Genomic DNA, 25,670 nt, shown 5'->3' with positions numbered 1-25,670 from the left:
TCTCCTTATTAAAGCTAATTATTATAGTCCTTTAAACAGAACTTGACCTTCAAGTTGTAATCATGAAAATCCCTGTACATGTAGCAGTAATTAAATTTCACAAGTATGTTAAAAAGACAATTGAAGTTATTGTAAGGGACACACACAAAAAATTTGACTAGACAATATGTGACAGTTTTATTTTGTCCCTTTATATTGTTTACATTCCTAAGAGCTATTCTTTAATCTTACTGTAAATGCCTATTCCTTAAAACTTTCCACAAATCTCTTTACCAATGTTTACCAAATCTTATGCTGGTGCTCCTTAAAAGGAGGGATAATTAGAACATGCATACTTACTGCTTTACAAGAATTATTTTTACAAGTCTCCCCAATCTTTATACCATTTTCTGTGGTTGTTGTATCTAAAAATAGAATAAAATATTCATACTTGCAAATTGTAAAGGCTGCTTACAAAATAAAGCTGGCAAATGGATTGAAATAAATATTTAAGTTCAGTTACCTGCAAAGCAGTATTGTATTGCAAAGGAAATAAAACTTTTACCAAGAATCAGTTTGTGTTCAATTGGTCATTCAAATTTTTGCAGAGTAAAATATCCCATTGAACTAAAAATAGCCTTTGTTTTTTGTGGAGGTTATGCAATGGGAATCAAAATTTTCCTAAAACATACATTAACATCAACTGGTTCTGGGGAAGTGGTTTATTTCCTTCACAATATTAAATAATTATAAATTGAAATTTTAACAACTCTCTTGAGTGGAGACATTAATTTCCATTAAAAACATCAGTTTAAGGAGGCTCACGGGTACAAAAATTTTAGCGAAAAATTAAACATTTGTTTTTTGCATTACAATTTTTTTTTATTACACTATTAGTTATTACTTTATAATATGGTACACAAAAATTGACCCCAAAAAATCGATTTGGTTTGGTCCCAGATGACTTTTAAAATATCTGTATCATTGAAAAAGCTCCAAATTATCTCCCTTTGGTGCAAAAATGCCATTTTTCGTATTAAAATCAAAATATCTTTTTCTAACTCATTGGTGACCTATATTTTTTATTATTGTTTTCAAATAAGCTGTTCATAAACTAAATAATTGTAAAATTTAAGCGATTTCTGTAATTTAGTTCTTTTTTTATTTAATTTTTCTATTAAGTATATGATAAAGTTCATTTATACAAAAATATAGCGAAATTCTATATTAAAAAAAAAAATGATTTATACCCGTGAGCCCCCTTAACTACATTTTGTATATATTGAACCGCTTCTTCTCCTTTCTTAATCCTGAATTAACCAATTTGTTGACTTAGATCCACTAAAACCATAAACTAACAATATTCTAAGGCAAGTTCATGTTTATTATGAGATCAAGTCAAGTGTTCATGAAATCTCAGTGTTGTAAACTCCCATTAAAAAGACACAAGACCTACACTTCAAATATAGTAGTGACATCATTAACATTTACTTGTTTTAACAGCATATAGCTATAGGTCATGTACATGTAAGATTCTGCCAATTGCTATATTTATAAACAGTTTAAATTTTTCTAAGCATGAAATACAAAAACTGATGCACCAATGAACAATGATGTGTAATGGTCAAAAATATATCCTTTAACAATTATTTATTAAGTTCTCAAAAGAGGAACATTTTCAAATAAAACCATTGTTGTAATGTAATAAATTCAATATCTTTTTTTACTGCTCAGGTAAATTCAGAAATTATTGAGAGTTTTGAATGAATGCGATTAATTTGACTTGGTGAGTAGAGCAATAATAAGAACTCTCAATAACCATGATAACAAGAACTTGCATTCTGATATCTGATACATATGGCTGTATGCAGATTTTCATGAAATTGCAACAATAAATATTGTAACTTTGTTGATTCTTCACTGCTATTCAGACAGTAAACATAAATATCCATCCATACCATCTGTAGCTTTTGATATTTCTAGCTCTTTCATCTGTTTTTCCAAAGCCTGTTTAAGTGATGCACCAACTGTAACCTTTAACCTTTGCATAGGGTCATACTGTGAAGGTCTTTCATCAGCTGATCTTGTTTTCGGTTGTGGCTGTCGGACTTCTATCACCTTTTCTTTTAACTGAAATGTTAATTTTACTTGATAATATAATAAATAAACTATAATTCAATTAGACATGTTAGTCGAGGCACATTCAAACATAAATTTATCTGTTAATATGTAAGATGCGTTAACTTAACATCTTTGATATACATGGAATGATGAAGGTCTTAATATACATGTATTGTCTTTAAAGCCTTTATTAAAAAAGAATTATCTACTATTGTTAGTATTGTACCAAATCATTTATGTTATCTGCTTTGCTCAAGCTGTATGCATTATTTAAATTCATATGCAGATTTTGGCTATTTTATTTGTATGCAAGTTAATAATTGTTTCTTTTATATTGGTAATATATTTAGCCATTCATACATTTGTATATATATCAAGATAAAAACAGGCTATTTTCTTTGTATGCAAGTTAATAATTGTTTCTTTTAGGTCAACTAAATTTAATTTGTACATTTTCATCCAAATTTTTGAAAAAAAATGGGGTGGTTGGGAGGATTTTATTTTTTATTTTATTTCAAATCAAAGAGAGGGAAGAAAGATACATTTGTACCAGAGGGACAGTCAAACTCATAACTCGAAAATAAACTGACAACGCCATGCCTAAAAATGAAAAAGACAAACAAACAAACAATAGTACACATGACACAACATATAAAAACTAAAGAATAAACAATACGAACCCCACCAAAAAATAGGGGTGATCTCAGGTGCTCCAGAAGGGTAAGCAGATCCTGCTCCATATGATTTGTGGCACCTGTCGTGTTGCTTATGAGAGATAACAAATCCGGTAAATAGTCTAATTCGGTAGGTCACATTTATGAAAGGGAAGGGGCTTGTAGTTGCGACATAAGGAACATATCCGATATCATTTGTGAAACGGTTATTCCATAACGGTCAACCAACTCCTGATGGCGTCTGTAAAATTCAACTTCACCATTTGGAACTCTTGATTTAATAGCTTCCTTGTAAGCAACAACCCTCTATCAAGAAAATCATGATAGGAAATGCAAGCACAGGATTATCGTATCAATTGGGAGATATCAAACTATATTGTGACGTGTTCTTAATATATATGCAAGAGTAATAATAAGCTTATATCATGTATGTACATGTATAAGGAATCGTACATAATTAATATCTTTTTATATTGGCAACCATTGTTCTACATGTACATGATGCTATTGATGCTTCAGAACCTATTTTTAGTAAACGGCAACCACGTGGAGAAATGCTCTCTTCAGCTGGACTAACTACACCAAATTAATTTTGCTTTCTTGATGTCCCCATAAAATGAAGCAAATATGCATTGGTATGCAACACAAGAATTATGAGTACAGAATAAAATGAAAACTCAAACAGACCCTATTGAGGGTATTGGGACAGAGGGCGTTTTCAGTTTGTCAACAAAAAACAATAGCCGTGGGTAAATCTAAGTGCATGTTTGCTGACTTTTTGAACTCAATAAACGGTAAAAAAATCTAACAAGTTTGTGCTTGTGTTAATTTTTTTAAGTCAGTCATTTTTTGTACCAATGTGTTTCACGATTCTTGCACTTTGGATATCATTCTGAAATTCACAGTCCAAAATTCCAAATACAAAGTCATTGACATTGTACAGTATCAATAAAAAAAATTCCACAGTTTTCTAATCATAGAAATTTGTGTCATGCAGCGATTTGCATTCTTGGAAACAGCGTATTAATAGTAAGCTGAATATGTTATGCCCTTCCCGTAATCAATCTCTATTCTCGGTAGATGATGTCTTCATAGATCTGTAGAATCATCTTTAATTACTCAAAGAAATACAAAAATCGTAATTTGAAACAGGAAGTTTTGAAGGAACAAAATTATTGACAGTTACCAGTAACGGAAATGAACAAAATCTGGAAATCGTAAATATTTAAAAATAAGCAAATTCTGGGCGGGATGATTTCAGAGAGGCGGGTGGGATGAAAATCTATCAATTAATTTTAATTGGCCTTATATTGATTATTTATTTAGCCATTTATAGATTTGTATATATCAAGATAAAAACAGGCTTTTTACTTTGTATGTAAGTTAATAATTGTTTCTTTTATATTGGTTATTTATTTAGCCATTCATACATTTGTATATATCAAGATAAAAACAGGCTTTTTACTTTGTATGTAAGTTAATAATTGTTTCTTTTATATTAGTTGTTTATTTAGCATTCATACATTTGTATATATCTAGATTAAAACTTACAAGTTCTTCATTTTCAATTTTCTCTGGTTTTTCTGGTTCTTTTGGCTTTTCATTGCTATGTTGACCTGTTGTACAACCCTGCAGTAACAAAGTTTCATTGATCATGAAATCCAAGCAGAAAGAAATTTCTCATTTGTTTACCAAAATTTTGACAAATAACGTAAACAGTACTAATTAATCTCCACCAGAAGACATAAGGAATAAATTTGGAATGCATTTAGTTTAAAACCTTAAACAATTTTATTGCAAAAAAATGTCTAAAAATTAAAAAAAAATTGTAATAAAAAATCACTTTTTATCCTATCTTTGACATCCGTTGGCATAATTTTAATTTACATCTGACATGATAGTGCTGTTGATTGACAGACAGACCAGAGTACAGGGTACTCTAGACAACTTTTAGATGACAGGTAACTCTTTATAAATGACATCAAGCTTTTACATACATGACATATATGCCCTCAGACATCAGACTCGGACTTCTCTTGAACTGAATTTTTATGTGCGCATTGTTATGCGTTTAATTTTCTACATTGGTTAGAGGTGTAGGGGGAGGGTTGAGATCTCACAAACATGTTTAACCCCGTCGCATTTTTGCACCTGTCCCAAGTCAGGAGCCTCTGGCCTTTGTTAGTCTTGTATTATTTTAATTTTAGTTTCTTGTGTACAATTTGGAAATTAGTATGGCGTTCATTATCACTGGACTAGTATATATTTGTTTAGGGGTCAGCTGAAGGATGCCTCCGGGTGTGGGAATTTCTCGCTACATTGAAGACCTGTTGGTGACCCTCTGCAATGTTTTTTATTTGGTCAGGTTGTTGTCTCTTTGACACATTCCCCATTTCCATTCTCAATTTTACCTCATATACTTACAGGAAAATTAAGAAACTGGGTGAAATCAGTGCTTCTCTTTTCACAGCATGACCATCCTTTCAAAGCATCATGAAACACAGGTACACCTGGATGGTAGGTGCAACATCCTGAAATTAATATGTATTGAGAATAAAAATGAGAAACCTAGAGGGGTGGTAAAATATTATGTGCTACAATGTACATTATAAATTTTGTGAATATCATGAATATTGGAGATGCATATATTGTAAGACTATTTAAAAACTATTTTAAGTCCAAATTTACAAAAATACAACATCTAGAAGTAAATATTTCTTACATTTTAAAATTGTACATTATCAGAATGTGTACATACAATGGACACTGCTTTATTGCATACCTGGTTCAGGAGGGGGGGAGGGTCAACTCAAAAAGTAGGAAACAGAAAACATTTGTTTATAAGTCAAATTCACAAATGTACTTGTGCAGAAATGTCAACAGCAACATATAGCATATTTACCTGACGATATCAGGATATTGGTATTTAGTCAAATCTAAACCGGAATTTGACACAATTAGAATTCTAAAATTTATAAAACGTAAACAACATGTCGAAATATTTAGGCTTGAAATAAATATATTTTTGGATAAGTTAATGCAAGCACACGAGATGTATAGTGTCTTATACGATTACAGGTTTGTAATGTTTAACAACCATATTATATCAGTGTGTAAACACGTTAATTGTGAGCTTTGAAAGTCAAGTAGTTCGAGCATTTTTCTGAGTAAGTATTAAAAAATTTCAAACAAATATTTTTTACTGTGGTTAGCATTCATTAGTCGTCAGTATCTATAGATTAACAACTTATGGTTATATTGATAATTTAGAATCTTCCTTGAAGGTGGCGCACAAATTCGCAGCTAAATAATTCGATTGATGTGTCATTTGTATACAAGAGTTATATCCTTTGAATTATGAGTCTATGTTTAATTTCATAAAGTCAATATGTTGATTGTCTACCTTGAACAGGGTTATAATTTTATCTTATAGTTATACATGTAGTTTTTTTTACTGAATTTAAAATCGTTACAAAATCTGTAATGTGCTAGATACTCGCATTTTTCATCAGTTGATAAAAGACATTTTATATGTATATCTATAATTTCTTTTATTTGTTTTGAAATGTTTAAAATTAGTATATACCAATAAAAAGAATTATTTTGTTATCTTATAAATAGGTTTTTGTTATCCAAAAGCATTCATACCGTGTTTATACGTCAAAATTAAGCACAGTCAAATCTGCTTTCATCATCACTAACTTTCTTAGAGCGATGAGACAAACTGCTCTAACTCACAGATCACAGGCACTCGTTTCAGAATAAAAATTTCCATTATTTATGAATTGAATGCTTCTTTTTGTAACTTCATTAGGGTGTGAAAGCGTTGACCAAAGTATATTTTGTATAAAGGGCGGAAGCGCTTCATTCTAAAAATGTGCACACGATCAACGCTTTTACAACCCTATGAAGCTACAAAATTAAGCATTTGATACTTATAATTACATTTTTTTAGCTATGATCATGAAAACACAAATTTTATAAAACACAAATTTTATAATAATTTTATTTAATTCACCTGTGCACTTTATTGTGGGACCACGTGTTATCATAAATGGTAAGTTTTATTGAGTAATGCAATTGCTTAAGGAATAACATGTGATGTGCAGTTAGCCAACTTAGTCAGAATAAAGTATTATAATGACCATGATGAAACATAAATCTAATGTTATACCTTAATATATACCATTAAGGTAAATAGGGGAAATATTCTGAAACAAGTGACTATGTCACAGAAAAAGCATCGTCAAAGTATTCATGAAATTGCTCTCTATTAAAGCCATATCCTGGAAATTATCCAAAAAAAACCACTTTTTTCCTACTTTCATGACTTTCAATTTGAGGTACAATATGCCGGTGAAAAACATTAATTGTGCTGTCAAGAATACACTGTTTCAAGTTGTGGTATGCATAAAAAAATGCCCAACGGCATTCGTCCTTCTACTCATAAAGGCATTTGTTTCTAAGATCGATATGGTGTATAACATTATGCCAGAACTCAAATGAAGCAGAAAGCTGATGTAACTTATCTCCTTTACTCGATCCCTTAAGACAAAAACACACATACGCACAAACACAAAACAGTACACCATAGCCACCACTTTATTCCAGAAGCTTCTAACTGATGCCGAATGCTAGAGTGTAAAATTGTAATTGAGACCTACCCAAAACAATTAGAACTTTTCTGAAAAAGACTATAAATGAAAACAGAATTATATCATCTTCCCATAATGATTGAAATTGTTAGGGAAATTGACCAGAGTTATCTTACTTTAATCACAGAGAAGGGAAAGCAAACCATTTTTAATTTACGCCTAATTAACATTAAAACAATTTTCCACTAACAAATAAAGTTACCTTATTGAAATATAAGGACTTTGTTAGCTAAATCTATTAATTTTATTAGATATTATGAATTTTTATGACAATAGAGGTAAAAAAGAAAACAAAAAAAGTAGAAATACTATATGGTCAGGAGATGGCACTTGAATTATTGAAATTTGTCAATATGGCCAGGTGCTGATTGGACTGTTTCTATAGTTGGGAAATTGACCAGGTGCCAATACACCTTATCGCTAATCTCAGCTGACCCGGCCACTTCAACTTTTGACGTCAACAACAATCACTTTTCCATTGTGGCGTCAGATATTTTGTTTTATGACGTCAACATTTTACGGGAACCTGTGTGATATCCAGCAATGGCGAACAAATAGCGATAAGGTGTATTTAATCAGTAGCTAAAAAAGACACAGAATCCCAAAAGGAATTAAAGTTTTGTGGATTGGAATGAATCTAGTCCAAATAATTATGATGTGCATGGTCAACTTCCAAGCAAGGACTGAAGCTCATAAACTCAACAATCAATCCTTGCCGTCACAGGTATTTTGTATTTTCTGCGTCACTGATCGTTTATGCGGACTTGCTATTTTGTATTGTGACGTCACGATATAGAAACTGCCAGTTTCTATTGTAATCTACAAGCGTTCAAAGGGACACTACTCTTTGTGGTCGGAACTACTTTTTTGGGGTTTACACCAAAGACCCAAAAAGGAAATAGAAATGAATTGACGCTGATAATATACGATTCGAGTTATTGAAATTTCAGTTACCTTTTGTAACTTTTCGTTAGGTTTTCTTCAAGTTTGCATTTTATTAAATGTAGAGTTAAATGAATTATTAAAATGAAAAGAAAAACATTTACTTTATATAAAGTCGAAACTGCAAGTGGAAACGAAAAGACTGCTTGAAAAAAATATACCATAAGACTTATTCAAATTATTTAATTGCTTTTCCCCCCAGGTTAAGATATTGGAAATTTATTATCAATATTCGCCAGAATAGAAATTGGCGTATTGTTATCGTTTACTTTTTTACATTGGCTACAGGTATAGGGGGAGGGTTGAGATCTCATAAACATGTTAGGGGACGACCAGTCGACCAATTTGATATTCTGGGTGGGGGTTTTGATCGGTTATTTATTTTTGTAAACTAAGAGGACAGATTATTCATTTTCTGCACTATTGAAGCAAGATTTTTCATTTTCATTAGGCAGCAACCATTTGATTTTCTGGGGGGGGGGCTATGGTTTTTTTTTCTGTACAAACTTTTTTTTTCATGACAAGTCGAAAACAATTTTTTTCTTTCAATTTTAGCATTACATATAGTGGCAGCTGAGGGTGAAACAAACAATTTTTTTTTCTCAGAATCAAAAACAAATTATTTTTTTCTCCAAAAACTGGAAACAAACTTTTTTTTCCAAAAAAAACCATAGCCCCCCCCCCCCCCCCCCCAGAAAATCAAATGGTTGCTGCCTTAAAGCAAGGGACTGATTATTCATTTTCACAACTATATTTATGATATTCGAAAACATACAATTTTTAAATGATTTGTTTAATATAAATAATGCATGTATAGTCAAGTCATTATGTACCATTTAATCAGAATTAATCCTCCTCCTCTGGAGAAATGAATCTTTATATCCCCAACTGCATATACATGGAATGCATACATGCATAGTATTAAAGTTTGGTTGATGTAGCCTCTTTTAAAAGTATTGGCAAACATATTTCGCCGAGCGGATCAAGGCAAACAATTTTTTAAGGGTTTTGGAGCAAGTGAAGGCCCAAGAAGCTATAGAACAAATGATGGAAAATCATGCTTTCTGGGTGTTCCAAAGACCCTTTCATAATCTAAAAATGCAAGTTTTGTTTTAATAATTTTTTGACAATATTTTGGTCTCAAAGCAAAAAGTATAAATTCAGTGTAAGACTTAAGTTTCTAGGAACAACATCAAAATACCAATGTGCATAATAAAGCAAAAATGGAATTCACCTAGTTAAGTCTGTGGCTGCTGTTTTTTTTTTTAAACTCATGATCAAGTTCATAACAAAATTACTCGATTACAAATTGAAAAGGAATGCAACACTAACAGAATACAGAAGGGCAATCAATGAACAAAAGACAAATAAATAAGAAACATTGATCCTAAAAATCAGGGCTATGTTGGAGGGAAAACAGATCTTCTTGCAATGCACTTGCCGTGAACACAATTTGATATGGCGACAAGCGTTTGGTTTTGAAATTTCCTACATGAGGCACTTGCCTCTATGTAGTTACCGCCCTGTTAAAATAAAAGTGAGGTAAGGTTTCCCGAGACAATATACTTCAAGTTAAATGAAACCATCAGACATTTCAAGTATATTTAAATAATATTTATACTTTTATTATTAAAAAAATTGGGAAGTGTTTCCCGATTTTTTGGGGGAAAAAAGATGAATTTATGAAGAATCAGGTGCCATCTCATACTTTCAAATAGACCTGCTGAGTTATTTATTTTCAATACATTGCAAGTCAGGTATTTTTTATTTTCAAACTACCACAAAACAAACCATTTATTTTTGTGATTTTCAAGGCTCAGTTATTTATTTTCAAAATCCTCCCCCCCCCCCCCCCCCAGAATATCAAATGGTCGTCCCCTTAAACACCGCTGCATTTTTGCACCTGTCCGAAGTCAGGAGCTTCTGGCCTTTGTTAGTCTTGTATCATTTTTAATTTTTAGTATTCTTGTGTATAATTTGGAGTTAAGTATGGCGTTCATTGTCACTGAACTAGTATATATAATTATTATTTGTATGGGGGCCAGCTCAGGGACGCCTCCGGGTGTGGGAATTTCTCACTGCATTGAAGACCTCTTGATGACCTTCTGCTGATGTCTGTTCTATGGTCGAGTTGTTGTCTCTTTGACACATTCCCCATTTCCATTCTCAATTTTACTTTTATTTCAAAGCTATACATATGGGTCATTAAAAAAAAAAATGTGGAATTTTGAAATTGAAAATTCATTAAAAGTTACTTTAATTAACATTCAAACAACCCTTTACATAAGCAAATCAAAACAAACAGTACTCATAGAACATATTAAAAGTTGCAATCTTAATAATGTCCTACAAGAATATCTTGAAACTGCTTATTTTTATACAATTAATCTTTTACCATTATTATATAATAAAATGACCTTTGCCGGATACTATCTTTTATAATGACATGACAACTAAAATGTTATACCTTATGAAGATTTTAAAAGTATTTACTGTAAACTTGTTAATGATCCCGACTATATGACTGAGTATATAACCATACGGTCATGACCATACTCGTATGGTCCCGGAACATATTTATATATACATAGATATATATGTGTAATATTCATCGCTGGACGTTAAAAATACTTATTATCAATCAATCAAAACTAGTTCAACCAAAAAATCTCAAATTATCTGTCTCAAATGACAGTTCTCGTCCCATATGTTTTGTTCAATGATAAAAAAAAATATGGTTACTCAACGTCCAACATTCAAGACGAGAACATAATAATGTGAAATGATTATTTACCTTGATTTGTACTAGACACTTATACTTAGGGTAATTATCAACGTGCTAGTACACAATCAATCTGACTCCAAGCAGAAGTCTTTGCTCTTTTCCCTTAATGCTACGTGCTTAGTTGAGAGGCCTCAAACACCGATTTTACAGTCTTTGGTTTGACCCAGACAGCCATTATTTGAACACACGATCCCGCTACCAAGTGACCACCGATACGGTGTTCCATTATCATGAAATAAGTGTCTACATATGGTGAATTTATAGACAAGCTGCATACCTGCATTACTTGAAATTTATATGGGACAATTTACCGTGATAAATGTACATATGGCAAAGATGATTGTTCATATCTTACGGCTATATTGCTTAGTAGGAAGATGTTGTATGATTGCCACTGTCAACTCTTTAAGAGACCAAATGACACAGAAAGTAACAGCTACTTGTCACAGTACGGCCTTCAACAATCACCAAAACCCATACAGCATAAGTAGCTATTAAAGCACCGAAATGTAAAATTTAAACTATCCAAATATAGTTAGCCAGTTGGTTGTAGCATCTAAACAAAAGACTCTAACGAGCCTGTGTCGCTCACCTTGGTCTATGTGCATAATAAACAAAGGACACAAATGGATTCATGACAAAAATTGTGTTTTGGTGATGTGTTTGTAGATCTTACGTTACTGAAAATTCTTGCTGCTTACAATTATCTCTATCTATAATGAACATTGCCATTAAAGCGGGTTGTTTGGCATGCCACAAAACCAGGTTCAACTCACCATTCTTTTTCTTAAAATGTCCTGTACCAAGTCAGGAAAATGGCCATTGTTATATTATAGTTCGTTCCTGTGTGTGTTACACAATGTGTATGTTGTGTTTCTGTTATGTGTTCTCTTATATTTGATGCGTTTCCCTCAGTTTAAGTTTGTAACCAGGATTTGTTTACTTTCTCAGTCAATTTGTGAGTTTCGAACAGTGATATACTACTGTTGCCTTTATTTGGCCCAGAAAATAAAATTGTTAAAAATTTACTATAAAGAGCAATAACTCTTTAATAAGGGGTCACTTGACCATTTTGGTCATGTTGACCCTATTGATGATTGTGGACAAGGTTGGTTCAATTTGTCTCATTGTTGAAGGCCATATGGTTACCTCTTATTATTAATTTCTGTGTCATTTTGGTCTCTTGTGGATAGTTGTCTCATTGGCAATCATACCACATCTTCTTTTTTTATATATCAGATTTTTGTAAAAGTTTTTAAAAATTTGACTATAAAGGTCAATAACCCCTTAAGGGGTCAACTGACCATTTTTGTCATCTTGTCATATTTGTGTATCTTAATTTGCTGAACATTATTGCTGTTAACAGATCATCTCTATCTATAATAATATTCAAGATAATAACCAATAAAGGGCTGCGCTTTAGCGAATGATACGCCCGTTGCTCTTTTAACTTGTCTTTTATGCTTTAAATGAATTTATATGATCAACTAGAAATAGTGTGAGCCCTGTCAAATACCCCCCCCCCCCAAATAATAAATAAAAATGCACAAAAAAATTGGCACTATTAAGGCTACCTCAAATTTAACTAAGTTTGTTGTCTTTAATTTTTCATCCATACATAAAATTTTGTGAAAGTGTTAGTTATTGTCCCAAAATTGGAAAAATCCCCCCTTTTTTAAGCATAAAAATTCATAACACGGAAATGTAAAATCTGAAATTTAGAAAAATTGAAAGGGAGCTTACATCAATAGATATAAACAATTCACCAAAGTTTCATGGACATTGGTGAAAGCCTTTTTGAGTTATTGTCCGAAGTGTTAAAAATCACCCTTTTTTTATGAATAAAGCCCCATAAATCCAAAACTTAAAATCTGAAATTTATTAAAATTGAAAGGGACCTTACATCAATAGATATAAACAATTCACCAAAGTTTCATGGACATTGGTGAAAGCCTTTTTGAGTTATTGTCCGAAGTGTTAAAAATCACCCTTTTTTTTTTATGAATAAAGCCCCATAAATCCAAAACTTAAAATCTGAAATTTATAAAAATTGAAAGGGAGCTTACATCAATAGATATAAACAATTCACCAAAGTTTCATGGACATTGGTGAAAGCCTTTTTGAGTTATTGTCCGAAGTGTTAAAAATCCCCCTTTTTTTTTATGAATAAAGCCCCATAAATCCAAAACTTAAAATCTGAAATTAAAAAAAAACGAAAGGGAGCTTACATAAATAGATATAAACAATTCACCAAAGTTTCATGGACATTGGTGAAAGCCTTTTTGAGTTATTGTCCGAAGTGTTGAAAATCCCCCCTTTTTTATGAATAAAGCCCCATAAATCCAAAACTTAAAATCTGAAATTAAAAAAAAACGAAAGGGAGCTTACATCAATAGATATAAACAATTCACCAAAGTTTCATGGACATTGGTGAAAGCCTTTTTGAGTTATTGTCCGAAGTGTTGAAAATCCCCCCTTTTTTATGAATAAAGCCCCATAAATCCAAAACTTAAAATCTGAAATTAAAAAAAAACGAAAGGGAGCTTACATCAATAGATATAAACAATTCACCAAAGTTTCATGGACATTGGTGAAAGCCTTTTTGAGTTATTGTCCGAAGTGTTGAAAATCCCCCCTTTTTTATGAATAAAGCCCCATAAATCCAAAACTTAAAATCTGAAATTAAAAAAAAACGAAAGGGAGCTTACGTCAATAGATATAAACAATTCACTTAAGTTTCATGGAAATTGGTGTAGGTGTTTTTGAGTTATTGTCCGAAGTGTGGACGACGGACGGACGGACGGACAGACGGACAACGGTATACCATAATACGTCCCGTCCTGGGCGTATAAAAACGGCAAAATTTCCATAAAATTACCAATTATGGAGCAGCAACCCAATAATGGGTTGTCCCATTCATTGGAAAATTTCAGAACAGATACATCTTGACCTGATTAACAATATGATCCGGCGTCAGATTTACTCTACATGCTTTGGTTTCAGAGTTGTAAGCCAAAATCTACATTTTACCCCTATGTTTAATTTTTAGCCATGGCCGCCATCTTTGTTGGTTGTCCGGGTCACTTGACACATTCTTTTAAGTTAGATACACAAATGATGATTGTTGCCAAGTTTGGTTAAATTGGCCCAGTAGTTTCAGAGGAGAAGATTTTTTTGTAAAAGTTAATGGACAACAGATGACAGAAGACTAAGGACGCCAAGTGATGAGAAAAGCTCACTTGGTCCTGTGGGCCAGTTGAGCTAAAAAATGACTCAACTCTTTATCACCCTAATAATAAATTAATGGCACATCATCAAAAAAAGATTGACCATGCAATTTCATAATCTCTTCATGTTTGACCTTAACACCTAAAACTCAGTAGAGATTTTCATGTATTCTTAAAATGTATTCTGGTGCATTAACATATGTTAGGCTTTGAACTATTTCTCATTAGTAAAGGCCATATGGATGTCTGTAATGGCTTACATCAAAATTTACTAGTTTTTGACTATGACCCTTCTCCATAGATTGATTTTTAAGATTGACTTAAAAAAAACAAGTAAAAATTATATATGTTTATTTCCTGTGTGTATGATAATTGTTTGAATTACAACATTTATAAAAGTCTGTGACTGTTATTCTCTATCAGCACACAAAATACTAAGTATATTTCTTTCAAGTCAGCTTCTCTGTGTTACAGTTCCATATATGTCCATTCTAGAAGAAAAAAATCATTAATTAATAGATTTATAGTATATGTACTGCATTGCATATCATTTTTTTTTTTTATCAAAGTTTGGTATTGTCTATTTGACTTTATGAATGATCAGAATAGTTCATACAAAAATAAGAAAAAAAACAATTCATAATGATACATGAACAATAAAAAAAAATACCTATGATCAAATTCAGAACATTTATGGAGATCATGTGCAAAAATGTAGTAAAATATGACATATATTTTTTCATATCTTTGAAGCTATTACATATTGATCTTATCTCCCTTTGCAACTACAATGTACTACAGAATGTAATTTAAAAGCTAAAATTATATTTCACAAGGTATTTTAGAGCTTTGTTTAAAGAAAACTAGTTTGTAGAATGCATAGAAAAACACCATTCTAGAAGAAATAATTCAAAATCTGATATAATATATATATATATATATATGTTTAGTAAAATAAAACATGTGTCTGTCTAAGTCTGATAAGTGCAATTTATAGCTAGAAACAAGCATGAGAGGAGGCCACTAAAAAGAGAATATTTTCCGCAAATATTTAATTTTGACAAATGTAGCTTTCAATAATTTTTCTTCAACCCATTTATTTTTTCTGATTGAAAAAAAACTTTTGATAAAAGAAATGTGATATATAAACAGTCTGCACCAAAAAAATTTCTCAACTACTAGTCCAAAGACCATATTCTGACATTTTTCTTATTGGATCAAACAAAGTTTTGCAAAAACTTACTAGTCCAAAAGAAATTTAATAGTCTGGGGCTTCAGATATGCAGAGATATATTTTATACATAAAATTAAGAAAGGAAATGGGGAATGTGTCAAAGCGGCAACAACCAGACCATAGAGCAGACAACAGCTGAAAGCCACCAATGGGTCTTCAATGTAGCGAGAAACTCACAAAAAAAAATCACGAATTATAAATATTTGAAGAATACACATAATTAGTGACAGATTTCAATATTTACATGATGATGAAAACCTTATGAAACAGTGTATTGAACTAATTTACAATATGATCAAAATTTTGGTGAGTTGCTATAAATTTGCTATAGTTTGTCATTTTTTGCCAAAATTGAATGTAATAATATGAATAAAAGAGTACTAAGATCAGCAAGTCTTAGAAAAACTGTTTATTTTCATACTTAGAATATGGTTTTTTGGAACTCCAAACACACTCTCTAAATATTGACTATTTTGACAAAAATAATCAAAATTAGCTGATTTCTCATTTACAGTCATATAAAATTGCACATTAGTTTGCTATCAAACCGATATTCAAGTACAAAAGTAGGGTTGTTTGACCCTACCTATATTTCTAGCATATTACAGAAATAATCAGTTTTAATGAGGACTATATTTCATGGTCTAAAATTGCCATTTCACATTATTTTATCTATTTCAAAAGATTGCAGTATTTTACATTTATATATGACCTTAGTTTTTTCATTAAATGTTATTTTTTTAAACTAGAAACTTAATTTAGACTTTAAATATGAATTCACTTGTCCTATTTTTGAAAAAACAAGAATGTGTCCTAAGTACACTGATGCCCCACTCGCACTATCATTTTCCATGGTCAACGCTGAACGGACCGTGAAATTGGGTAAAAAATCTAATTCAGCATTCAAATTAGAAAGATCATACCATATAGGGAACATGTGTACTAAGTTTCAAGTTGTTTGGTCTTCAATTTCATCAAAAACTACCTTGACCAAAAACTTTAACCTGAAACTCCTACTTTCATTTTCTATGTTCAGTGGACTGTGAAATTGGGGTCAAAAGTCTAATTTGGCTTTAAAATTAGAAAGATCATATCATAAGCAACAATTGTACTAAGTTTCAAGTTGATTGGACTTCAGCACAGACCAGAAAACATAATGCCCCTCTACTATCGTAGGTGGGGCATAAAAATGATGTTCTATATGTACATGTATGTATGTATGTATGAGGGTCTGGAATGGGGGGGGGGGGTCTGTTATTCTGTAAACATTTAATTTTCACCCCTTTTTTTCTCTAATCTTCAAAAAATTAACCCCTTTTTTCTCTAATTTTCATTTTTTTTTTGCCTGTTGGCGTTATTCTCTAATCTTCATTTTTTAAGGGAATTATTCTTTAATCATTTAACCCCATCCAAACCCTCATGTATAAATTAAAAATTCTAATTATTTTATATACAAGACTATCTAAAACTTACCAAAAGATAAAATACTATTGAAATTAACATTTCCCGTGATAAAATTTTAAAACTGCTACTTCTCACATCTCCTGCCTGTCCTAGCACCTCATGTTATGACAGTGTCATGATAATCAGTTACTTAGTACAAGAAACCTAAAAAAATAATTATCTATCATCAGAATCAGCACTATATATCTTAAAATATACAGCTAGTCAACAAAAGAGGGGTACTGATCATGATTTCCCCCTGCACTTTTCTGTGTCTTTACCTTCAGCCTACACATGCAAGTCTTGAAGGGGGGGGGGGAAATTGAAGACAAGGACACCAAAATAGCATAAATTCAACAAAAACACAAAAATTAAAAATATATAATCATATAATATATGGTTGGTGGAATATAACAGTATTATATATGCCTGGTTTTTTGTAAACTAGCCATTAGTAGCTAGATGATCCAACCGATAAATGGAATGTACATGTACATTTTGTGTACATGTTAAAAAAAATGGGTGATTATGCATTGTACTTGTACATTTTTGTAAATTAAAATACATGATTCTGGCATTTGAACATAACTATTAGTATTTGCAGCCTATTATCTATCTATCCAGAGGCGGATTTAGGGGGGGGGGGGGGCTGGGCCCCCCTTTTTGGGAAAAATTTTGGTTGCTTATATAGGGAATCACTGAAGCATGACTGGAGCGGGCCCCCTCTTTGGCCAGTCATTGGGCTCCCACTTATGAAAATTTCTGGATCCGCCACTGCTATCTTCCTTTTAAGGAGTGTACACATTCTTGAGTGTTACTGATATATACTCCTACAATCTTTAATATTCAGCAAACAGTATTTTCTGTCTATGAGAATAAATTTATGCATGCCACAGTATGGTACCGCAGTTAGAATAAAGTGTGATACCTTTTTTTGAAGTGCCCCCTCCCCCTTTTTTAAATTTCTGTTATTTCTCCTTCCAAGAAACGACAATTTTGTTTATTGTCCACCAGCGATCAGACCTGACACCTATGCAATTGAATTCTGTCATATACATTGATTTAAAATAGTTATATCGTTTAATATAAGTAAAAATCATACCTGCATGGTTTGTACGCTGGCGGCCGCCAACTTGGAAAACGTAAACAAAGTAGTTCGCATGTACGCACTTTCCACAGAATGGTCAAACGGCTACAAATTTCGTATGTTTAAAAATGAACCGTTAAAGTTAATACAAAAACATGTTTTAAATATATGTTTATGCAATTAACGAAAAAATGTATGCATGCGCTGCGGATGCTTAATCTCTGCAAGATCTTGCACACGGTGAGTACGGCTGAAGGCAAGGGTGTTAAACGCAGGACTTCGGGAATGTTCGGAGAGCCGACAACCTTGCTTCGGAAGTTGGTGCATGGTGTGTTGAAAGGCTATTTTACATTCTTCTTTCTTTCTTGTGTATTAGCTTCCTATCTAAGGAACACCCCTACTGGGTAATCAGGAGTATTTACACTCTTACCTTGACGCCTAACATCGTCAATATAAGGGGTCAAAGCAAGAAAGTACAATGGAATTTATCTGACCACAGATGAATTATCACGTTGTGATTGGTTAAATGCCGTCACGTGGTGACCCCCTATGAGACCGTATGGGGCCTCACCCCCTATGGATTTTAATAACCCTCTATGGATCCATATGGGGTCAGCAGCGAACCATATAACTTATATTCAAGATCATGAAGATGTCATAATTATTTGGACTACAATCATGGAATCAAGACATTTTATACCGTCTTTAAAATTTTTGTGTAAGCTCCTACTGACGGAATGACTGTTGTAAGCCTAATAAATATCACCAAGTATCTTCTGGCAATTTTTTTATTTTTCAAAGATCCCTAAATGGACTCCAAAGAATAATAATTTATATATTTGGAAGGAAGCTATATAATTTTAAAAGTAGCCGACTGGTCAAACAATTACGCCAATTTACGGTTCTTTTATCATAAATTTATAGTTTTTGGTGTATACCTTTTTCGTTACTTTCTTGTTTAAATTTTTGTCCACACCCCTTGTTATAACACTGCAGTAGGCTCATTCTATTCGGCTTGTAGTGCAGTTTTTTCCAGAAAATTCAAACGGGAAATCACTAACATGCGGCTTCCGGTGTCAACAAAAGGGAGTTAAGTGTGTTAAAGTTTTGTGGCGGGAAAATAAAAATTGCATTTAAAAAAAAAAATCACTGTAAGGTATTGTAACTGGTTTATCTGGATTTCAAAAAAATGTTTGTCCTCTGCTTCTGTTTTTTTTTTCTATCAATTTGGGAATTAGAATAATTCTGTTATGAAAAAAACAATACCCGCTTGAAAAAGGCAGGACCGAGTAGAGTGAAGGACAGAGACAAGTTTTTTCCTCCTTGCATAGTTTTTAACATGTGCTTGTGATTAATTCCTTCATTGGAAATATAATTGCGTCTTTTTTGTCAGTCCCGTTTATTTTAAACAAAGTGTACACAAGGAAGAAAAGTCATCATGTCCACACACTGTTACAAGAAAAAAGAGACTTGGCCTGACTGCATTATTCTTAACATATCTATTGCATATTTGAGTATCCACATCTACACCGCATCCCCTTTTTTAGTAACACAATTTCTCTGAAGCTTGGTATTGTTGTCAGCAGTTTTAATCATTGTTAATAGAGGTGATGTGGTGCACCACTTAGCAGAAATAAAACAAGTTACAATTTATATAGGTATTAGTATATCTGAAACAGCGAAGATCCAGTTCTTTGCCGTTGCCAGTTTGGAATTCAAAATAACAGAGAAAAGACCTATGATTATTCAAAGTTTTCTCTTTAGTAATTATCATGGGGGTATAAGATAAGTTTAAAGGTGAATTGACTCAATAACTAGTTCCGTTGTCGAGCGGTTTATGTAATTAGATTTACATATCATGAAAACGAAGTTGGCAGAGGTTTTATAAGCGAGGACGATTTTATTTAGTAATAAAAACTTCAGTCATGTTTCAAAACTGCCAACCAGTATAATGTCACCACCAAAAGAAAGGAAAGCTGAATAGAAAAAGCAAAAAATGAAATTGAAAGCGGAGAACTTCATTCAACAGATTGGAATAATTTCTCTCTTATGCTCGGATACTAGGATATGCACACTACACTCAGACGTTTAAACGCACAATAACGCAATGAATTGGTACAGTGCTGTATCAATACACGAATGAATTAAAACATGTCATCGCATATAGACTTAAAAAGCAGAATATTTTTTTATGAAAAAAAATCACTAACTCCGAAAGTTATATGGTCGTTCCATAATCTACTGTATGTCTGGAAACGTTATCTCTCAGACTTGATGTCTCAGTACTGTATCAATATAAGGATGAAACAAAACATGCTAGAAGATGACTTAAAAAGCAGAATAGCAATATCCATAACACAAAATGCAGTTAATGTCACTCAAATGACCTATATATGATAAATTTTACAATCATCTTTATATAAACATAGTTGCAGAGTGCTTACAGATACTAATCCACTTACAAACACTGGATGGTCACCAAATTCTGAAATTACGATTTCATTCCACATGCTCAAAATGTTAAGAAAGTTCAGAACGATAAGAATATGTTGAGATAACATCAGAATTCTAAAAATCTGTTAAAAAAAAATTTATAATGTTAAGAACACGTTAATAAGAATTCAGAGGGTTAAGGATATAATATTTTAAGATATTTTCTTATTTTTCAAAATGTTCAGACAAATTCTTAAAAATCAGACAAAAACAAATGCAATCACAAAATCTTATGGCTTAGGAGTGCTATGTATGAACTCCCACAAAACAGGATTCGACAGGACATCAATGCCTTGCAGGTCTAGCTACATTTTACTTTGAGATAATGTATCGCACTGGAAACGCTACCATTGTCAATTTATCAAGGATTTACAACATAGGTTTGATTCAGTCATAGATATTTACCTGTCCACCAACACAACACTGCATGATTGATACTTATATATGTCATCACACACCAGCAGCTGCTGACATTGGTGATATCGATATATTAGGACATATAGATATAGCAAAACATTTCAAATTATCATCCGTACATTTAAAAAAAAAGAGCTAAACGTGTATACTAGTAGTTAAAGGCATATCCAATTGATATTTTATCGTATGTTTTTCTTTGTTGTGATGTTATGCTATTGTTTCAGAAAAAGGGAGAAGGTTTGGATCCATTAAAACGTTTAATCCCGCTGCAAATGTTTGCACCTGTCCTAAGTGAGGAATCTGATGTACAGTAGTTGTCGTTTGTTTATGTAATATATACGTGTTTCTCGTTTCTCGTTTTGTTTATATAGATTAGACCGTTGGTTTTCCCGTTTGAATGGTTTTACACTAGTAATTTTGGGGCCCTTTATAGCTTGTTGTTCGGTGTGAGCCAAGGCTCCGTGTTGAAGGCCGTACTTTAACCTATAATGGTTTACTTTTTAAATTGTTATTTGTATGGAGAGTTGTCTCATTGGCACTCACACCACATCTTCCTATATCTATATAATACAAAACTGAGCATTTTAGAGTAGTTCATACACATAATTCTGCCAATAATTATTTTTGTTTTGCTCCGGACATGTCTGTAACTGAATACTGAAAATTAAACCTTTCACTAGCAGTTTAATGCGCACTAGAAATATTATTTCAATAAAATTCAGAAATCTGGATCTTTCATAGACAGGATATTTTGCCAGTGTGTGACTTATCAAGAGTATGATCACCTACACCTATTTTGCGATTCATGTTTTCAAGTAACCGGCATGGACGTCTTTTAAACCCAAGTTGAGGCTTTGACATTCATGATTCAAATCATGTTCGTCATCAGAAATTCAAGTTAAGTTACTGTCGATTGATTGATAGGTGGTTGTTTTACGTTCAGTGGCAAATATTTCATGCATAATTAACGTGTAGAGAGCTTGACATTCTCTTTAAAAGAGGCATCGAATTTAACTTCCCCACTCTGACCGAACGGGACTGTACATCCCACACAACCAAATGGACCCTCCACTTTGTCAATAATCCTGGTACATTTGACTATTTTCACCACTGGGTCGATGCCACTGCAGGAGGACGTTTCGTTCAAGAGGGTATCATCAGCCCAGTAGTCAGCAGTTCGATGTTGACATGAATATCAATTATATGGTAATTTTCATAAATTTCATGTTTACAATTCTGAATTTTTTGAAAATTAAGGATTTTCTTATCCCAGGCATCTATACCTTAACCGTATTTGGCACAACTTTTTGGGAATTTTTTGGTCTACAATGCTCTAGCTTTTTAGTTGTTTGGCTTTTTTGATCTGAGCGTCACTGATGAGTCTTATGTACACGAAACGCACGTCTGGCGTATTAAATTGTCCTAGTACCTTTGATAACTGTTAACTGTCGATCGGAATAAGACCAATAGTGGCCATATTTCTATTCTCCCGGTCACCTTGGATGGGTTACGGTCCGGCTAAGCGATCGCACGACTAACGAGACAGAGCACCACTTAATCAGGGTCAAACTCTGATTTGGTTTATAGTTTTAAACGTTTTATATATTGAAAAGAACGACAGAACGGAAGGATGCACAGACCAGTAAATAGAATATCTCCTACTTAACAAAGTATTTGTAGAAGTTAAACGTCAATAATTTTAGAAAATAAGAAAAACAATTTAAGAGCAATGACGTTAAAGTACGTTTGTACGGGCTCTTTTTAGAATCCATGTATTAATCATAATCAAAGACAAGTTATAAAAAAAAATTAACTGTTTCAGTTAAGTGTAATCATTTTCTTTTCTTGAAGATGCGTCCTAATATCTTATAACAAAACTATAGAAGTTTGCGCTATTAGTAAATTTTTAAATAGTATCTATATCAACACATTATATGTATTCAACGAGCAACACATTCATGTAGTCTATGACCCCCTCCGTCATGCTTCAATACACTAGGCCGAGATACGTTCAGATAGGTTGTTTATGTCGAGTTATGTCATTTTATTGGAAATCTCTAGACTGAGACATCCCTATTAATGATTTAACATTGCCATAAAATGCAAGGTTTGGCTAGCCACAACACTAGGTTCAACCCACCATTTTCCTTTAAATGTCCTGTACCAAGTCATGAATATAGCAGTTGTTAACTTAAAGTTCGTTTCTGTGTATGGTGCATTGTCGTTAGTTTTTTGTTGCACTTCAGTGTTTCTGTTGTTTCGTTTGTAACCCGATTATTTTTTATCTCTCAATCGATTTACGACTTTTAAACAGCGGAATACTACTGCTGCCTTTATTCTGCATACAACACGATATAAATTGGAGATGTATCTGCTAGAACTGGAACCATCCATTGGGGACAGCTTGTTATTTATGCAATTAAAGACCACGTCACCCGTAATAAACATTTGTATTAGAAATTAGACAGCTTCGACAGCGACAGAATCATTCAATCCTTCATTGTACATTATGTGTCCTGTGAGTTTCATTTATTTAAACCATGGAGCTGCATTTGAAAGCAAATTGATGCAGGAGTGTACAAAATTACACATATTTTGTCAATAAATGGGTTAATAAAGGCAAATATGAATGAACTACAATTTTTTTTTAAACAGTTATTGGCATGACACCGGTTATGTTCTTCTCATATATTTTATGATAGTATGATACTAAACCCCTAACGAGAGGGAGTGTGCCTGATATTCATATGATGACGACATAATCTTTCAGTCAGTTTAATTGAGGTCTGGAGCTTCCATGTCAGTTAACTGCTAGTAGTCTGTTGTTATTTATGTATTATTGTCATTTTCTTTATTTTCTTTTGTTACATCTTTTTACATCGGACTCGGACTTCTCTTGAACTGAATTTTAATGTGCGTATTGTTATGCGTTTACTTTTCTACATTGGCTAGAGGTATAGGGGAGAGTTGAGATAACATAAAACATGTTTAACCCCGCCGCAATTTTGCGCCTGTCCCAAGTCAGGAGCCTCTGGCCTTTGTTAGTCTTGTATCTTTTTTAATTTTAGTTTCTTGTGTATAATTCGGAGTTTAGTATGACGTCCATTATCACTGTACAAGTATACATATTTTTAGGGGCCAACTGAAGGACACCTACGGGTGCGGGAATTCTCGCTACATTGAAGACCCATTGGTGGCCTTCGACTGTTGTCTGCTCTATGGTCGGATTGTTGTCGCTTTGACACATTCCCCATTTCCTTTCTCAATTTTATTGCTCATTACTGTTGTTCCAAAATGGTCGAAGCACTAAAATTACCCACACCAATTTAAAACACATGCCTTTAGAGATAAAACCGCCAAAATATCCCGACGCCAAAATTTCCCAATTAACAGTATATTTCACATTGATAATTTGATGCTTTCAAACAGGAGACAATGCCATGTATACGTTTTTGGGGTTCACCAGTCAGAATCAGAGTGTGGTAGTAATGATAAAGATGAATGAATGTAAACATATACCAAATGTTATTGACTCCTTCCCCAACGCAAGCGTTATTAAACCCACTGATTGTCTTTATATGGATCAGATACTTGAGAATTTGGAGTGAATTGGAAAATCTAATCTTGGAACAGAACTCGGAGACGAATCTTAACCAGGAAGCGAAATTGAGAGTCAGTCGAGAATCAACACCTTGAGCAAGAAGAGTCAGCTACAATATTACCTACAGCGACACCAGTTATTGATGTACCACTTGTTCTGCCATCCATATCTACCAGAGTGGTAGAGCATATGGAGCAGGAGTAGTTGACATCTAGCGAATTTGCCACTGAGTCAGCAGTTCCATCAGCTGTGTGGAAGCAGAGGACTGTCTATATTACATCATTATTAGATAAAGGGTAATGTGTAAGCATTGAAAAAGAATCAGATATGACATTTGTACCCATAATTGGAGATAGTCGCCGATTGATGTAGTTATATTGAGCTGCATTCATGTATACATAATGTATTTATTTTTTTTGTGCGCGTCAGCTGTTTCATTTTGATACTGGGGTTCAGATTATTGTACCTATTGATATATTCATTGATGAATTTAATTGCTGGTATTTGTTCACAATTTCGTTTCTCTATTTGTATGACGAGGGCGTCATTTTGAACTCGGGAGAGTTTGTGACCGACATGTATTCAACATATACGTTTTTTAATTTTATTTTAATGTTTAGATTGATTTTAGTTATTTCATCCTTTTACTTTAAAACTAACTATAATCCATCCATACACAGTTGTTTTGGTTAACTATTCTATAGATTAACATTTGCAACCAATCCCCGCCGAAAACAAAAGCATGTCAACCGACTTTGATTTAACGTTATATATATCAACCTAAGCCAAATAAAAATAAATAAATCATCCACGGACACATGTTACTAAAATATTCATTCCTCATTTAGTATCTTAGAAATCTTTTGACGGATAATCAAATACTTTCTATATGATATGCCTTTTTTATTTAACATCTGGCGAACGATTAACCGATTTTCAATAATAACCTATGGATACAGCACATCTTTTATGAAAAAGAAAAATGAAAAGGGAGACAATCATCACATATTTA

General features: G+C 32.7%; 1 protein-coding gene and 1 long non-coding RNA gene across 2 annotated transcripts in view; both read right to left on the bottom strand.

Moving 5' to 3' along the window:
• Positions 1-19,222, bottom strand: part of LOC143048301 (cysteine and histidine-rich domain-containing protein 1-like) — a 29,370-nt gene extending 10,148 nt beyond the window's left edge. Inside the window, exons 1-5 of the mRNA XM_076221905.1 lie at positions 19,086-19,222; positions 5,199-5,305; positions 4,326-4,403; positions 1,938-2,109; positions 340-404 (exon numbers count right to left, since the gene is read on the bottom strand). Of these exons, the coding sequence (XP_076078020.1) occupies positions 340-404; positions 1,938-2,109; positions 4,326-4,403; positions 5,199-5,305; positions 19,086-19,152 (489 nt within the window). The 5' untranslated portion in view covers positions 19,153-19,222. The remainder of the gene's footprint in view (positions 1-339; positions 405-1,937; positions 2,110-4,325; positions 4,404-5,198; positions 5,306-19,085) is intronic.
• LOC143048302 (uncharacterized) lies at positions 14,718-18,426 on the bottom strand. The gene is made up of 3 exons (XR_012969787.1): positions 18,163-18,426; positions 17,091-17,225; positions 14,718-14,874 (listed from the first exon to the last, which is right to left on the bottom strand). It is a non-coding gene; the product is annotated as an uncharacterized LOC143048302 (long non-coding RNA).
• Positions 19,223-25,670: the final 6,448 nt, after the last annotated feature.

The sequence above is a fragment of the Mytilus galloprovincialis genome, chromosome 10 (genome assembly GCF_965363235.1).
Source record: "Mytilus galloprovincialis chromosome 10, xbMytGall1.hap1.1, whole genome shotgun sequence".
Classification (NCBI taxonomy): Eukaryota; Metazoa; Mollusca; class Bivalvia; order Mytilida; family Mytilidae; genus Mytilus; species Mytilus galloprovincialis.
This window is presented reverse-complemented; position numbering and strand designations above follow the sequence as displayed.